The 18051-nt window shown below is 42.5% G+C and overlaps 1 protein-coding gene across 5 annotated transcripts in view; it reads left to right on the forward strand.

Moving 5' to 3' along the window:
* Nucleotides 1–5349: 5349 nt before the first annotated feature.
* Nucleotides 5350–18051, forward strand: part of SLIT2 (slit guidance ligand 2) — a 257533-nt gene continuing 244831 nt past the window's right edge. For all 5 annotated transcript variants that reach the window (XM_074147922.1, XM_074147924.1, XM_074147926.1 and 2 more), the window contains exons 1-3: nt 5350–5525; nt 7430–7501; nt 8713–8784. In XM_074147922.1, the coding sequence (XP_074004023.1) occupies nt 5350–5525; nt 7430–7501; nt 8713–8784 (320 nt within the window). The remainder of the gene's footprint in view (nt 5526–7429; nt 7502–8712; nt 8785–18051) is intronic.

Below are 18051 nucleotides of genomic sequence, written 5' to 3' on the forward strand. Positions count from 1 at the left end.
CCAATATCGTCTTTTGGGTTTTACAGCCTTTTTTACTATGAATTTGTCTGATTCATAAACTTTCCTTCCTGAAAATGAAACCCTTTACTGGTTGAGAATATTAACTGACCACCCTGCTGCTTATAAACCCGTTTTAATTTGGGGAAGTATTATTATGTCTCTCCTTTTTCTGAGGGTTGTTTTTGTTGGTTTTTTTTTTTTTGAGGGGGGTGGGTGGGTATGCTTGTTTGTTTTTAAGCCAGGTAAGTGCACTTTTTTCAAACTTTTTTCATAGTTGATGTTTGTTAAAACTTTTATTCTTAGTTTTGTCCTCTGGAGTCTCTCTGTTTTATTTACAGCATATTTTAGGAATGGTGTCCAAAATGGAACATTTTATTCTACCCATAAAAGCTGACAAAAGCTTTTATGAAGCTTTAGGACTTGGTAAGCATTTAAGAATGTTTACCTCCCCTATGTAATATATACCTCATCAGAATGATGTTTGCCTTTTGTAATGGAATCTCCCTTATCATAAATTTAAGATGATACGTTTTCATCTCCATGTCCTTCTCTGGAGTGCTGCTGCCCTGCTAGTCATTTTGTATTTATGCATTGGAATTTCCTTTTTGAATGCAATGTTATGTTCATGTCTTCTTTAAGATTTACTGATTTTATGTGTTTTCTCCAGTTTTTCAAAATAATTTTTAATTGTGGTTCTGCCTTGTAAACTCCTTACATCCCTTCCCATTCTGGTATCATCTGTTAATAGTTATATATAATTTTCAATCACTAATGGAATCATTCAGTGGCATAATAGTCTTAACAGCTTTTTAAAAGAGTCTGCTTTCTATACGCTCCCAGACTGACCATCAACCATACTCTGAATATAGGGTTTGGGGTTTTTTACTCAGTTAAGTGTCCACGTTCCAGCAATTAGGTTTTGTCTGTATTTAAGTAGATTGCTTAGAAGAATGTTAATGTGCATGGTGGCAAATGACCTGCTAATATCACCATCTATCATGCTTTTCCCTTACCCACAAAGTTAGCTGCCTTGTCAAAGAGGGAAACTAGATTAGTTTATACTATTTATTCTTGATAAATGGCCTCTATTGGCCACTTTCCTATCACCTTATTGACCTTTAGTTATTTACAAATTGATGAATCATTTGGTTCAGTATCTTTTAGGCATACCGTCCTTATAAAGCTATAGTGATGCTCATAGAGCTGATGTTCACCAAGCTCACTCAGATGTATCTACACAGCATGGAGCTTTGTGCTCAGCCGTAGTCACTGTTACCAACCTCGGTTGAGAATAGCAGCTTTTTCTATTTTGAAGTTCTGGATCCTGTTCTGAAGATGTTACCTACCATTACTGACTTTGATCTCCTTATGCTAATGGTTCTGATCTTCTTATCTTTTTGAGTATCCCTTTAGACTATCCTCCAAAGGGTGGAATGTTGTACACTGAAATCTGGAGAACAGAAAACCGCTTTTAGCTGCGGTCAGTATTTTCTGAAATGGCTGTAAGAAAATTCCACTGATGAATGTTTTGAATTGCTTTTCTTTTAACATATCTTGCTGTTGTAATTTTTCCCCAGCTTCTTCCTCTGTGGGAATTATTTCCCCTTATAACTTTGGAAGTGGCTCAGAATACATTTTGCAGGCAACTGAGGAAGCCACAGAGCACTCTGCGAGGCAAGGTCCGTACCCCAGCAGTGATACCGGACCGTGTCTGACAGAAGGCCTCGTCCTCAGACAATTTCAGGCATTGGGAGTTCTCCCATTAAAGAGTTTGGATCACAAAGAGAGAGTTTCAATGTGCTGGCAGGCAAGACACTCAGGAAAATCAATCTGAATGAATGAAAGGTATGCTTCAAAGGTGGGTATGTTAAAAATCAATGAACCCCCCAAACAGGAATAAAAATTGATCTTGCTTGTACTTAGTATACTTGTCTTTGAAAACAATGTATATTAAATTAAGACCAGTTTAGATTTTGAATCAGCTCTGCATAGAGCTGTTTAGCAACATTTAGCCCTTTAAGAATTGATTCAGATTTTCTGAGAATTACTATATAAAAAAGATGTGATTCTGTGATTCTGTGATTTATTACTGCTTCTCTTTCTGTCTTCTACAGCACTAGGCAAATTGCTGGTACTTGAAACAAATAATGAAAAATACTGAATGGTTAACATTTGTATTTTCTGGTTTTTCTCTGCCTGGAGTTATAAGATAAAGGATTTTAGTAGAGGCATGAAAGCAATATGTTATATTAAGTTCTTTTTTTCTTTCCTGTTGCTTGCTAGAAAGTTGCAAAATCCTTTCTAAATCCTTTGTAAAGACCTAAAACAATCAAATGGGAGAAAAGAGTGGAAAGCATTTATACATTGAAGCTGATGTATTCCACTTACAGTCACTGAATCCTCCGCATCTCTGTGTCTCTGTAAGACCCAAGATGCCATTATCAGCATTTCAAAACAGTGCAACGATCATGTTTTCTGGATGTTATTTAAACAAATGGATCAAAAAATGAAACAGTTTTTTGTAGGTAATGTACATTTCATTTGGGCTGAATTTCTACGGTAAAAGAAGTCAGGAGTAACTTTGCTGGCTTCCACTTCAGCAGATTAACTGGGATCTAGAATAGCGTTTCTGAGAACAGAATTTGTCCTCTTGGTAACGGGCAAAAAGAGCCAGTAAGCCTCTTGTGGGGATTGTGCAGCGGAGACCCCAGGGATGAGGAGACTCAGCTGGACCCAGCCATATGGAAGAAACTAGGGACTCCCTTGAGCATTTACAAACTACACCTTGCTGAAGGCTTAGTCATCACTGCTGGGGGTTGTCATCTATGAAAGACAAATCACTTTCACCTATTTCTGGGGTCTCAAGAGCTGTTACAAACTGTACAGAACGGAATTCACAAGCAAAGAAAACTAACACCAGTTAAAATTTATTTAAGTGCCTGATGCGCTTATTATTTTCCTAAGAATGCTGAAGACGCGCTGACAATAAACAACACTTCAGGAGAATTTATTTCAGGAACACTGTGCGGATTTAGAATACAATTTTTTGAAATGGGAGGTGTTTTGTTAATGTGTTAGTGTTGCCACTCGATGTATTTTAATGTATGGAATAACACTTGCCATTTTATGTTTTTGTTTTTTTTTTTTTTTTAAAGAATTTATGAGAGATTCTGGTGAGTTTCACAGCAAAACTGCAACCGAAGAAACAATCCTCGTCTTCCCTCGGTAGCGACTGCTGCAGAAAAGAGAGGGGAAGCCCCTCGGTGAGACGCCCGAGATATTCGCAAGTGCAGGGGGGGAGGTTTCAGCCCCCCTCCCTCTCCGGGCAGAACACACGCCAGGACCCCGGCCGGACCCCGGCCCCGCTCCCTCCATCTCCCTTCTCCCCTCGCGGGGCGCTTGACACCCACCGGCCACGGCTGCGTGGGAAAGTCCGCGCATCAACTCCACGCTCCCCGCGGAGACGGGGAGGCGGGGGGGGGGGGGGGGAGGATGGAGGGCGGAGCTCCGCCGCGCTCCCTGGGGGATGGATGGGGAAAGGGGCGGGGGGGGGGGGGGGGGGGCAGGCAGGTCGTGTCGTCGTGCCCCCCACCCCCCCCAACTTTCATTCATTGTTGGCGTCGCCGCGCAGCACCCCCCTCCCCTTCCCCTCCGCCGCCCCCCGCGCAGCCGGCCCGGGGCCGGGGCGGGCGGCGGCGCAGCCAGTGAGCGCGTCGCGGGGCGCTGCGGGCGGGGCCGGGGAGGCGCGGCCCCGCCATCCCCTATATAGGGCGGTGCGTGGGGAGCTCCCGGCTCCGTGGGAGCGGGGCGAGCGGCGGCGGCCGCCGCGTAGGGAAGGTCTTCGGCGAGGGGCCGGCGGCTTAAGCGGCGGGGCTCGGCTGGGCGGCCGCTGGCTCCCGGGGAGCACTTTCGGCGGGCGGCGGCGGGCACCTTGCGGCGGGGGAGGAGGAGAGCCCGGCCTGCGTGCGGCGGTGCCATCCTATTGTTCAAGCGGAGAGACTCGGGGTGCGAGGGAAGGAGCCGGCGTGTGCCTCTCTTCTCCCGCTTCTTCACCCCCCCTCCTTCTTCTACCCCCCCCCCCCCCCCCCCCCTCCGCCGTTTCCCTCTGCGCCGGAGGAGCGCCGCCGCCGGGGAGCCGAGGGCCGGGCCGGGCTGTTCGGCGGCAGCACCGACAGCTCAGGTGCACCGGCGGGATCGGGAGAAGGGGCGCAAACCCTTCCCGAGGCGCTGTGCGAGGCAGAGGAGGAAAGTTGCTCCTTTTCCCGCAGCAACCCCGGGAGCTGCTGAACTGGCCTCACCTGGAAGGACTGAGCAGTTCCTACCTTTCCCATCAGGTGCCTTTGCCGCAGCAAAGCCACGGTATCCGGGAGACCACGGGGAGCGGAATAACGCGCACCCCCCCCACGCACCCCTCCCGCTCTCGCCGCACGTCGCTTGTTATCTGGTCCGTCTCGCCGTGCTCCCGGGATCACAGGAGGATCTATAGCTGTGATCTGTCACCGAGGAGAAGGAGGTCGTGGATGAACTCCCTTCCAGCAGGGCAACGAATCCCTTCTCGAGCTGCTTATTATTATCGTGCTCTAGGACCAGCCCTTTCCTGCTAAACTTGGCTTGGGAGCTTACAGCAGGAGGGGGCGCGGGGGGTGGAAAGCCAAGCCCAACATCATCTTGTGTGTTTGACTTTTTTTTTTTTTTTTTTTTTTTTTTTCCCTCCCCTCCCTCCTCCTTCCGTGAGACAGTTTGATGAATGCCTGCGAGAGGGGTATGATTTGCTGAGGCGCCTCTGGCAGGGCGGTGTGTGCGCGGTGTCAGCCCCGCCGCCGCCCCCCGTGGGGCTGTGAGCGGCCCGCGGCGGGGGACGCGCGTGGGAGCGGCTGCTGCGCTGCGCGGACCGCCGCGGAGGAAGGCGCGCCGCTCGGGCGGACGGGGCTCCGCGGCCTCTAGCCGGGGGCTCAGAGGGGAGGCACGGCTTTGAGAGGGGCGAGGAGGAAGATCAGGAGCTAGCCCAACTCCGCCGTACCCTCAGCCCGTGGGTTCGCTTCGCCTTCGCCGGGACCGTGTGAAGACGAGACCCGAGTGCCGCCTCTCCCCGCCACCCGACGGGCTAGCGAGGGAGGGCCCGGGCCCGGCCCCCCTTCCCAGCGAAGTTGCCTTCAGCCGCGGATCGGTGCCACCCACCTCACTTTGCCGGGGTTGTTTTCTTGGCGGAGCTTTGGATAGAAAGGACTTCGCTTTCTCCGCACCCCGAAAGTTGCCCGAGGGCTCCCCGCGGCCAGGAGGAGGGCGGCGCGCCCCGCGCCTCCCCGGGGCCGAGGCCGGCGGGCCCCGGCCGGGCGGCAGCGGGCGGTGATGATGTGCGGCTGGGGGAAGCTCACCCTGTCCCTGGGGCTGCTGCTGGCGATGGCGGGCGAGGTGGCGCCGCAGCCCTGCCCGGCGCAGTGCTCCTGCTCGGGGAGCACCGTGGACTGTCACGGGCTGGCGCTGCGCGGCGTCCCGAGGAACATCCCCCGCAACACCGAGAGGCTGTAAGTAACCCGGCCGGGGCGGCGGCGAGCGCCCTTCGGCCCCCGCCGCCCGTCAGGGCTCCCGCCCACCGGCGGGGCAAAGGTGGCCCCGGAGCCGGCCCGGTTTGGGGTCCCGACGCCCCTTTTGGGGGGGGGGGGGTATGTGTGGGGGTTCCGTTCCCTTCCCCTGCCGCTGGCGGTGCCCGTTTCATGGCGATGCGCGGAGACGGGGGAGAGGTGGACGCTGCTCCCAGCCGCTGCCTTTCATCCCGGGGAAGCGGCGGTGAGGAGCGCGGTTCCCGCCGCCGCGGGGAGCGGGGGCGGCGGGGCGGGCACCGCGGCGGCCCGGGGGGCGCCCCGAGGCGGCGGCGGAGCGGCCTCTCCACCCCTCCTCCCCCCCGCCAGCGCCCGTTTCCCGGCAAAGTTCGCTATTGCGGCTTTTCTTTACCCGGGGCGCTGGGGAAGAGCCGGGCCGCGGGGCCCCGCGGGCGCAGGCAGGCCCCGCGGCGGGCGGCGCAGCTCCGCGGGCGGCCGCGGTGGCTCCGCGCGGGGAGGCGGGCGGGGGCGGCGCTGCCCCCCGCTGCCCTGGCGCGGAGCTGGAGCCCGCCGGGGCTCTGCCCCGGGGCAAGCACGGGTCTGCCTTTGGGCGAGGGCGGGCTGGGGTGTTCAGCCTCTTTGCCTCTCGCACGGCACCAAGTTGTGCCTTAACCGTGATTTCCCCCCCCCACCCCCCCATCCGCTTTTTGAGACCCTTCCCGTACCCTGCGGCAAGGGTATTCTGTAGTCTTGAGAGAGGGCAAGCATGTGGTCGGGTATCTATCATATCAGACTGCCTTTCAGGAGGGTCTAAGGAGTGGAAGAGGCAAGCGCAGTATTTCTTACTCTCTAATAAGTCATTTAAATGTTGCCATACTGAACGCATGTCTCCAGTGATGAATTTCACTCAGGAAGAGTATCAGGGACACTGATTTCGGCTCAGGCTTGTGTGGTTTCTTTACAGTGGTGTTTTGGCCACATGTGCTATAAACACCCCCCAAAAATACTGATTTTTTTTTCTTTTTTTCCTAAATACGTTGGGAATGAGCTGTGATTGTTAGGGTAGTTTCCATGAAATACCACTTCCTCATGGCTTACCTCAGGAATTGCAAAGTTTGGTTTTATTTGTAGCGATTGGAATTGGGGGAATTTTATATCTTGATCCCAAAATGTTATGAAAAAGGGGGCATATAGCTCCAGAAGAGCAAGTAGTGCTGAAGTACGAACAGAAATTTTAGGGCCTAAATACAGTTATCCCTCACTTTTGAATGCGCTTTGCATTCTGCAGCCAGTATAAGCTTCCTGTGCGGCAAGAGAAGAGTTTAGGTTTTGTAAAATCACGTTTCCCATCACTTGCCCTCCAACGGTCTCATGCTTGTTCGAAAGCGAACGTTTGCTACAGGAAGTTAAGCCCTGTTCTGCCTTTGTGGCAATACTATGGAAGCTGGAAGTTGCTTAAAAATGTAGAAAATTGTTTTGGTTTCAGTCACTTACTTAGTTTTTATAACTATCAGTCAAACAAATACTGTAGTGTGTATATATACGTATACAGTAACTTTAGTGGTTTTCTAAATGCAGTTATAACCACGTTCAGACAGGTTTTGACTCTTCTGTATTGTTAGAGATAAATGTGAGCTTTATAATGGCAGGCTGAACTGACTTTGTAAGGGTCTCTTATTACAAAGTTTGAAACTACAACTTTCAACATAAACCTTCGTTCAGTCACTTGGAAATCAGGAACTTGCATGGTGTTAGTTGTGGGAATGGTTCGTTGAGTTCATTTACATCTCCCAATTTCTGGAGATGCTGTACCCATGAAAACAAACAAAACGATTTAAAAATAACTTTTGAGGGTTTTAATTTTGCTGTTTCTAAATTATTCTTCTTAGGGATCTTAATGGAAATAACATCACAAGAATCACCAAGACTGACTTTGCTGGTCTAAGGCACCTTCGAGTTCTGTAAGTTTTTCTTTTTCTATCATCGATACCTTTTAGGACTGATGCTACTGAGCTAGCTTTCTTTCAGTTCAGAAGATGAATGAGTTATCACTTTAACTATTGTGCTACTGCATCTGAACTTCCAGCCCCCCTCCCATGTGTTACACACTGATGTTAATAAGTTAGCAATTGCCTTAAATATAATTTGTTTAATATTTTTTAATCTCTCCTTAAGGTCGTGGAGCTTGAGGATTTAATTTGGCACGTAGCTCACAAGTTAGAGTTGCTAAATTGGTTGAATAACCTTTCATTTTTAAAGTTAGCAAACTTACAGTTCCCACAGAAAGTGGGTACCCTCAACCTGAGAGAATTCATTAAGAAAAAAAAGTTATTCCTTTACTGAATTTAAAAGCAAGTCCCAGGTGATGATTATTGCTTTTCTACCGTTTCTGGGCTAAAAGGAAACACTTTAACAGTGAATTTGAGGAAGAAATGATTTGGATTTGTGCTGTTGTTTTGGGGTTTTTTTAAATGCCTTTGTTTCAAACATTATGAAGCTTTTAAAGTGCCGTGGGGTTTTCTTTTTTGGTGGGGAAAAAAAAAAATCTAACTTATACCAAGTTTAAAGTACTGCAAAATTTACTTAGCTTATGTGTTAAGGCTATTCCATTTGAGCAAGTAGTCATATAAAATCCTTTTCTGTTTCTCTCCGAAACAGAGTATCGTGTTGTAGTAACTTTTATTTTATTTATTTTTTTACAAATCAAACCTACTGTTACAGTTAAAATCTCTGTGCAGTCTTCCACTGATGTTTTTTCCCACCACCACAGTTGGGTATTTTTTTTTTTTTTTTGTTACTCTCATGTGAGACTAATACGCCTTTATATTTTTCAACTGGAGTCTTATAGCTTGCCGAGGAGCAATGATCTATGTTCGTGTGTACACACAGCATGTACGAATACTTGTAACCTTTTAACCTGGGACTCTTAAAGTAGATGAGCAATTGTAATATCTATTCCTATTTCTTTTAATGAGAATTATTTTTCCTCTTTTGGGTATATGAGCTCATGTAAAGTGTTGGTGACAGGAGTCCAGAAGGTTAAAGTGGATGTCACTCTAGAGTAACTTGTACTGTTTTAATAAATATGTGGTTGCCTTTAAAAGACTACTGTTAATGCAACAAGTTATCTTGGAGCTATTAAAACTTATATATGAAATGTTCTATATTTCAGTCAGCTCATGGAGAACAAGATTAGTACTATCGAGAGAGGAGCATTCCAGGATTTAAAAGAACTGGAGAGGCTGTAAGTATTTTTAATTCTGAATGTATGAGAATATTTGTTTTCTATCAAGTCAGTTGTGTGGGTTAGGTACTCAGGCCTCTGATATTATTTTTTTTTTTTTTGTGATTACTTTTTAAAGCTTGGGACATCTATCCTTATTGAGACACAAGATAAGTAGGGAATTCTCAAGGAGTATGCATGGGACTCGGGTGGAGGCGGGGGAGCTTTCATGAGCAGTCCAGATTTGAAGCATAAACTGCAATTATTTTGTAGGAAATAGCTTGAATACTATCAGATATTTTCCCTCGAATACACAATGACTCTTTCAAACGTGAATACACCTAAAAAAGCCTGTTCTCGGAGGTACGGTGTTAGATGTTAGTCTTGGAGATGTTGTGTGTGTTATACGGTGCCTTAGTGGAAGTAACTGCTAGTTATAAAATGTTGTCTTGTTATGTATGAAAGCAGTAATTGAATTCTGCTTCAGTTTTTATATGATTAAAGCTTTTTCAAAGACTTAGGGGAAAAATATGAACTGTTAGCTTTCGAAAATTAATTGGATTTGGACTTTAAAAAAAGATTAAGTACTGTGGGGAGAGAGGATGGAGCGGGGATGAGAGGATCTTGTCTGGTGAAGTTGAAGTGCAAACACCTGCTTGGTTGGAGTAGGACATAGAAAATGAGTAATTCTCAAGCCGGTTTAGCTTTTTGTAAGAGTTGCTTAATTTTCAGTATGCGCCTCCTTATTTTGTTGCATTTTCTCAAGTGAAAATATTTTTTTAAAATGTATTGCACAACTCGGGGCATCTGACTCGTTAAAGGCAGGACGCTAATTGTTGGATACAGTTTCAATTTGGAGCTAAGACAGTCTAAGAACGCCACTGTATTAATGTATGCTCATGTAGAACTTGAGTTGTCTTCGTTATCAGGCATTTTAGTTGCTGCATTTACATTATATCACCTTTTTTTTTTTTTTTTGAAGCGTGCCTCACAGGTCTCTTTTAGTTTTTTATTTGTTGCTGCTACTTTAACTTCTTAAAGGTATTTCTGCTTTACTCCATTGAAAAGCTGCATTGGCCTAAATAATCTGTTTATTTTGTAGTTGTGCTCTGTACCCACAGCTGCTGTGTGTTTAAAACAAAAAAAAACCCCACAAACCGTTATGCTTAGGTTGGTCATATACACAAAACTATTCAAGAAACTTAGTAACCCACCAGTGTAATTATGATATTTCTATAACAATTGCAATATCATGTACTTGAGATAATTACCTAATTTTTTTCAAACAAACCGAAGTAACTTTTTGACCTAAAAATTGAAAGTGTTATTACATAGTGCAGCCTTTTCTGAATAAATTTTAATGAGATTGATTGTTCTTAGAAATGCAGAATCAGATTTTTTCAAAGTCGTATTAAAACACTTAATGCAATGCTTTTTTACAATGTGTTTTAAACTTTGTACAAAGTATAGGGATTTAGTACAGCTTCTCCTGCTGAGGGATATATTGGAATAATATATACACATTCCTAAATTTGGTTTATAGGGTCTAGCTAAAAAAATTAAACAGTGTAGTTCATATTGCAAAAGTAAGTACATGTACATGAAACATTAATAAACATTAAAAGATCCGTGCTTTCACTGTGAATGCAGTTTGACACTGAGATACCAAATACTTGCTAAGTTTTAAAACAGTATTTCTTGATTATCTTGAAGCAAGATCCTGCTATGTGGTTTATTAACAGTATCTCAAAAATTATTTTAACTTGTGTCATAATTTTGAGGCATTTAATGGTAAGATTTCTGAAGTATAGAGTTGCAATACTAGAAAAAAAAAAAAGGAGCTTTAGTAGTTAAAAATTACTCATCTGATGTGTTTGCATTTTGCCATCATGTTTTCTTTTTTTTTTTCCTTTGGTTTTCTCTTGATAAATCTGTAAAATCTTTGGAAAACAATAGATATTTTCCACTTACGTAATATACTAGTTCTGAAGAGAAATTCTGATAATTGTGGCTACTTTTGTGGGTTATTTTTGTTCACCCTTCAGCAGGCAAACTATGACATTTGAAAGTTTAGTCATTTAAACCTACAAAGTTGGATTCTGTTTTGTCTTTGGAATCATTTTGCATCTGCTCCAGTACTTGTCAGAGTTTCTTTAATTTGCTGGAATTCAGTCAGTGTTAGGTGTGTGGGTGACTTGTAATTTGAATATATATGCAGGATGTCTTTAAACCGCCCCAGCTGTTGGCTAAGAGCAAATATTTCATATTTGTGAGGAAAAGCTGAGAAAATTCCTCTTGTTTACAACTGCCAAGTCCATCTGATGAAGGCGCATTGTTATCTGACAGCCAATTCATCTCCTTGGGATTCTGAAATTCAAAACGATTTCTCGGGAAACTTGTGGATACTTCCTTCAAGTATTTTCTTTTATACATTAAATAGCAAGCACTTTAAATCTTTTTAGATTTTTTCAATGCATAAGTGTAGGATGTCACGTTTCCGCTGTGCGTGCTGTGTGCCAAGCTACTGTCAAAGAATACCTGGTGCAGTTTTTAGCATGCCAATGGAAGGTATAAGCGAACCTTACTGCCACTTAAATGAACTGAATTTGGTTTATAACATTGTTTAGATGTACTATTTCTTATGTTGGAATATCTCGTGCTAGCGCATACAGGCTGAATTTTAAAACGTGTTTCCTGTAGTTCAGTGCTCTCTTTAATGTGAAGAACAGACTTTCACAGTAGTTTCCCTTTGGGGAAAAAAATAAATCCATCTCTCTAGGTGAAGTGTTTTAGGTTTTCTTTTTTTGTTTGTTTTTGAACTGGAATTTCAGTTGCAAAATCATTTTTTTTTAGACCAGTTACTCTGACTTCCGAGGAGCTGTTTGGTTGATCAGCGAGTTACTCATCATGAATACTCATTTGTAGCTCTCATCATGCAAAACGTTGAATATCCTCAGCTCCCTCTAAGGGAAGTGGAGACCTGGAGCACTTGCAAAATTAATCTGAGAGAAGAAACTCTCAACCTGCTTCTCAGAAGAGACCTCCTTAAGATATGATTTGATTAAATCTGCATGTACCTCTCAGGTGGATAGAAGCCTTTTTTTCCTATAGTTTGGTTAAGCAATGAGAAATCTCTAGTACAGTAGATATATGTAGTAGTATGTACACAAAGCTATTTAGACCTAATATGTGGAATTCATGTCACACCAGTGTAAGTGTAGAAGTGCAATGGAAACCAAACCCACAACAAGTACTGCTGTAACAAGTAATTGTTACTACAGCAGCCCTGCTGTAACTTTAAAGTGAAGATGTTCAGTTGGCAATAAGTGATCGTATAGTGGTGCCTACTAACTACATAAGGGCTGGGAGGGAAAACAGGATGGAAACTAACAACTTAATCAGATAAGTTTTAGGTTTGTGGAGACTTTAGTTGCTGGAGAGACCCTGGTGAAGCTGAAGGTGATTTTGCTGTAAGCCTTTTAGTTGGATATTTCTCTGAAAAGTCTTCAGTCAAATAAATGGGTATACACCACAGTCTTGGCTGAAGGCTCAGCTCTTAAGGGGGGCAGTGGTCCCAACCAGTTTGGTACAGCACTGTCTGAGGTAGGAAGTCTGCCATGAATATGGCTTTCTTCACAGCTTGTATTGTGGATGGCTGAATCACACGGTCTGTTGTGTCATATAGATGCTCTGTCTGCTGAAACAACCCTCTTTGCACTTCAATACGTGCAGCCTATTTTTCAGTCAATGGGACAGCTTGTACCTTTGTGGACATCCTGAAGCAGCATCAAAAACTCTTGAATTAATTATGATCTTGGCTTTCCTCTATTTAACATCTGCAAGACTTTCTATATTAACAAGTAACCTGTATGATGAGCCCTTGCCCCTATGAGTAGGGCCTCTAAAGGACACATGGCCATTCAGTACATGGCAGGTCCCATAAAGGAAGGAGTGGGATGTGACCTGTTAAAGTTGTCTGAACCTTTCTTACATAGACCACAGCAATGTATCTGTGGTGGGTTTCAGTATACTTCATGGCAGGAAGGCACAAAGGGTCAAGGCATGGAGAATTTCCACAACGTTTAAGAATTTCCAGAGACCACTGCTTATTATGGGAGACAAAACCTTCTAAAACGATTCATTGTGAGCATGTGAGATTAAACATTTGATTCTTCTTTCTTTCTAAAGCTGTCATCTTGGGTGCGGTGTTTATAATAGTTTGCAATAGTCTCTTAAGAAAACAAGATGAAGACAAACTGAAAATCTCTGATTTCTGAAAACTAACACTTTCATTAGACACAGCTTTAAAAATGACTTTTTAAAAGGGTAATCAGTTGTTATCCCCAAGACCACCTTCTTCTATGGTGTTGCAGCTACTGGTCAAAGTATCCCACTGTATTTACAAGCTATTGTCATCTGGAGGGATGTATGAAATTTGGTTGAAGACAGCTGCTATAGACGGTTGAGCTAGTTCTATTATAAGCTGCTTAAGTCCAAATTTTCCCGACAGTTCTTTGTACTCCAGAAATACTATGCAGTCAGATTTTGAGGGCTAAATATACTCTTCACGTGTTTACGTAGCAGAGCAGTTACCTTTTCATTTAGGAATAAATGTTTTGTTGGCCGACAGGAACATCGTTTTTTATTACAGGTTTTCTATGTCTAGTAGTTGAGATGCCAGCTATGATCGTTCTGAGACTATGCTAAACATCCAAAAAATGTCAGAATAGGAAGAGGTTACAGCAATCGTTTGAAAACTACCCACATTTTTCTTCCTGTATTTATTTGTGAATAATCCATTGAGGCAGCAGTATGCCCCTAAAATGCTAATTTGGAGTCTGATTCTGCAGACATTTACCACGTGAATAACTTGGTTTGCATGAGTAGTCCCACTGATTACTCTTGTGAGAAAGGTTACTTGTGTGGCCTAGAAAGTTTCCAGACCAAGCCCCTACACTTGTGATACTTGAATTAATAGAGTTTATTTCTAAATTGTCAATTTATTGTCTTAATAGTTCTAAAGCACTATCTGTGTAGACTTAAAAACAAACAACAAAAAAACTTCAAACAAACACAAAACCTAATTTTGCTGAAAACTAGTGTGGAGGTAAAACGTTTCTCTTACAGGCTGTACAAAAATTACAACTTTTGAGCTAATATCTGAGCTAAATATTTATACCCTGTATCTCCCCCCCAAAACAGCCCCCCCTGAGCTATATGGTGCGAGTAAGCTGAAATCCTGAGTTTCAGAAAAGAATGCTGTAAGGGTTGAACTTCAAGTTGATACTTGAAATAGCTTTTCAATTGAAAGCTATTTATGTTGTATTTTCACGCTTCTTACAATGTATCACTGAATGATGGAGAAAAGTATTTCAAGAATTAAATGTTTTGTTACAGTTCATACATTTTTCTAAATTTGTACAACACGATTCTAAAATTACAAGCTGAAGAATTGTCTGTACTTGCTATTTATTGGAGCTCTATCTCCCCAGGTACATTAAAACAGGTTATTAAGACTTAAGACGAAGGGGGCATTTACTTAGGAGTGTGCCTATGAGTGTTTGAGTAGAAATGAAAATTACTAAAGTTTTGTTTATGCTGTGGGTGAACACTTTGAAACTTGTAGATGTGTCACAGCACAAAAGAAGTATATTTCTGCTACATAGTCTCAAGAAAAAGGTTGTTTTTCTACTTAGTAAACAAACTAAGTACTACGTGGATTTCTTTTCTGGATATAAATCTATGTGTGAAACTGCTGTGTTTGCAGCTTCTGCTGCAAGGATTTAATTTTCACCTCAATACTTAGGAGTCAATCTTGTCAAAGATATTCAATGGGATTCAGTATAATAGTGGTTTTTAGCTGTCTTTCACATGGTCAGAGTTACCTGTTTGGGCTCTGATCTAGTCTGATGAATATGATAAACTGTTAGGCTGTATTAGCATTAGTTTTAAAATTACAAAACCAAAACTCACGAGTTACTGTGATCTGTGAATATATAGTGCTTTACAGAGCATCTCATCTTAAAGGCGTGCATAGCAGGCTGGACTAAGAAATAAAATGTTCCATCTAAGATAAAAACAAATACAGCTTGTCTTGGGCAATACTGCCTGCCAGGCCTGGGAAATTATTGAAGGAATTAGCAGTTGTTTCTAAATAGACTAGATAAACTAGTATTGCTCTTCTTGTCCAGTCTAGGAAAGTGCCACACTGTATTAAGTGTATGTTCTTTCTTAGACTGTGGACTTACTGTATCACTGGTCGGATAAAACATACTTTCCAGATATTAAAATAAACCTGTGTTAACTTTTTATTATGTATTGATGTGCAGCATGAGACTGCAGTTATGTTCCGATTATTTGACTAGATCTATCCATAAAATGTAAATTCCAAGTAGGAAAATAGTAACTTTTAAAAAGAGGAATATCAGGATTTTCTATGATTCTTTAAATATTAAATGAGTCAATAAGTTAATCCCAGAATAATTAGTTTTGGTCTGATCTTTTCCTTTCTGGATTTTGAACCTCTGATAGAATATAGCCCTTTCAGTTGCAGAAAAGAAGCATTAAAACCCCCAGATTTCACTTCCAACAGTGCTACATGATGAAAGTTAAGGAGCAGGGACTTCTGGAATAAATGCCAAATGTTGCAAAACTCCATTATAAAAATAGACAGGTTTAACTGAAGCAAAATCTGTTGCGTTTTTTTTTTTTCCCCAGTGTAGAGGCTTAGATGTGATGTTAAAGGCTAATGTGGAATATTAGGACCCCTGGTGAAAAAATGCTATGTTAGCAGTAGAGTCACCACTACTGTTCCAGGAATCGTTTGTGTTCCTATCATAGCTAAAAGAACAGCCAATAAATGAATGATATTTCATCTTGTTGTGCTTGACTTATACAAAATATCAGTGAAAGCAGCTTTTTTTTTTTTTTTTTGGCAGTAAGACTTCGTATTGTATAGTGTAGGAATTGTACTGAGCTCTTAGAATGAGTTCTTAGCTGTTCAGTTAGAAGTTAGTCTCCCATTTCTTTTCTCACTGAATCCTGGTCGTTATTTTGACGTGCGAGTTCATTACTGAAGCCTGAGAATTAGTTTTTCAGTTGGGGTGCATTCTGAACGGTTTCTCACTGCTGCAGTCAGGAAGGTCTAGGTTGGACTGCCCACAACCTGAGGTGCTAATGCATCTGCTTGGGTTTTGTTTTTTTTTTTTAAGGCTTCCTGATGTTTTGATTTTCTCCCCCTTAAAACATTGATACTTAATCACCTGTTTGGCTTCCATCTGAATATCTGAGCGTTTGAAGGGTTAATAGCTTAGCATACCTGTGATAGGTAGCGGAAGAATAATGAGTTCAGGTAAAGAGTATGTTTTTGAACACCCCTGAAGGGAGTGAACAGTTACTCCTTGTTAATCACGGATGTGAAAAATCCTTCTCTTAGCTAATCCTACATAGTTAAGGGCAATGCATAGCACATTCCTCATCTTAGAACAAGGAGGAGACCACAAAGCCTGCGGTGCTAATCACTTACCAAAGGAATGCGAGACTATCACACATGAATTGTACTGGGGCACCTGTATTTATAGTTTAAAAATAATAATAAAAATTACCAGAGTAATTATTCTGTATTAGCAGACTTTTGTCAAAGCAACTTCAAATATCTTCTCTATAAAAATTTCTGGTAAATCAGAAATAGACAAAGGGTGTCTTTGAAGACAGTATTTAAAAAGATGTAGTGTTCTAATAGCATTTTAAAAATCAGCTTATCTAGCTACGCTTTGATTGCAGAATGCTACAAAATGTTGATAGAACTTGAAGTCCAAGAGCGATGTTCTTTTAAAAGCCTTGTAAATGTTTGCTATTATTTTTAGTATATTTTATTCATCTGAGTGTCTTTTCTCATGGGACTCCTTTTATAGGTCTAGAAGTCAAATTGCAGTGAGAAGTCCTGTTTGCTCTTTGCAGACCTTTTTACAAATTCCAGGGCAGGAAGGCTGTTTATTTTTCCCACATCTGTTTTGTGCTCATCCTTTGTGACATTGTTTGCTGGATGCTCGTCTTTCTTGCTTCCTCTGAAATGGGTAATTTGCACTGTTGCAAAATGTTGAAACCAGATCTGATTCTACAGAACTGTTGTGTCAATGTTTTTGTTTCAAAAAGTGTTTGGAATCTATTTGAAATTGATGCTATAGATCACTGATATTAAACTGAAGCTATACTTTTTAGTTTTACTCTTTAAAAATCGTATCTATCTGTTGCAGAGCCATTTCAATATTTTTTTAAAAAAAAAAAGAACAAAAAAAAAAACCTCAACTAGATTCAATGTTAGATGGTAAAAATTGAGTTGTCATAGCACATTACATTTTAATATAGTATATTTCAGAGAGCATCTAACATGCTCCTTATTTTAACTGCAGAAGCCACAGTTCTGTTTGGAATTTTACAGTTAAACTCCAAAATGTATGAGGGATGTGCCACTTCAGTGGCTCATACTGTTATATTACCTCATTTACTCTGAGTCTAGTTGAAACTTCAGCAGAAGAAATGTTTTATTTTCCTTCGTAATATGTAGTACATTGTGGTGGCTTGTCTTCAATAATAGTCTAAACCCATAATCAAATACAATGTGGCAAAGTCTCCCTTAATTTTTTTAAGACACACCAGCCTTTCTGACTTTATTTGGCAGGATGCCTGTACAGGTGCTGCAGAGAAATGCTTGAATGAAGACTCACTGTGGTAACTTGGTGCCAGAAAGACAGTTACAAGCCTATGTAGACTATTTGCAGGCCCTTCTTGCCTTTCTAAACGGTCTGCCCAAACGCTAGTTAAATTCCATCCAGTAGGTCAACTTCCCCTCCCCTCTTTCTTTGCCTATATTTTTTCACTTGGAAGTAATCCCAAGCGTTGTCAAAGATCTTCCTTGCTTCATCTGATACTTGATCCTATGTTACTTTATGGAGGTTTTATAACTTCTGTTTCCTTCTTTGTGGTACACTTTGTAGAATAAAATCCAATGAATTGGCCTCACAGGATTGTAGAGGTTTAAAGGAGGCTTTGTAGATTGTCTAGTCCCACGCCACGCAAGGTCGATCAGAGCAGGTGGCTGAGGGCTGTTCCCAGTCGGGTTTTGAATGTCTCCAACGATGGAGAATCTACAGCTTCTCTGGGCAACCTGTTCCAGCGTTTGACCACCCTCACAGTCAGAGACTTTTCTTATGTTTAAATGTTTCCTAGCTTTTGATTTGTGCCTGCTGCCTCTTGTCCTTTCACTGTGCACACCTGAGAAGAGTCTGG

Source organism: Numenius arquata, chromosome 5, assembly GCF_964106895.1.
Source record: "Numenius arquata chromosome 5, bNumArq3.hap1.1, whole genome shotgun sequence".
NCBI classification, from domain to species: domain Eukaryota; kingdom Metazoa; phylum Chordata; class Aves; order Charadriiformes; family Scolopacidae; genus Numenius; species Numenius arquata.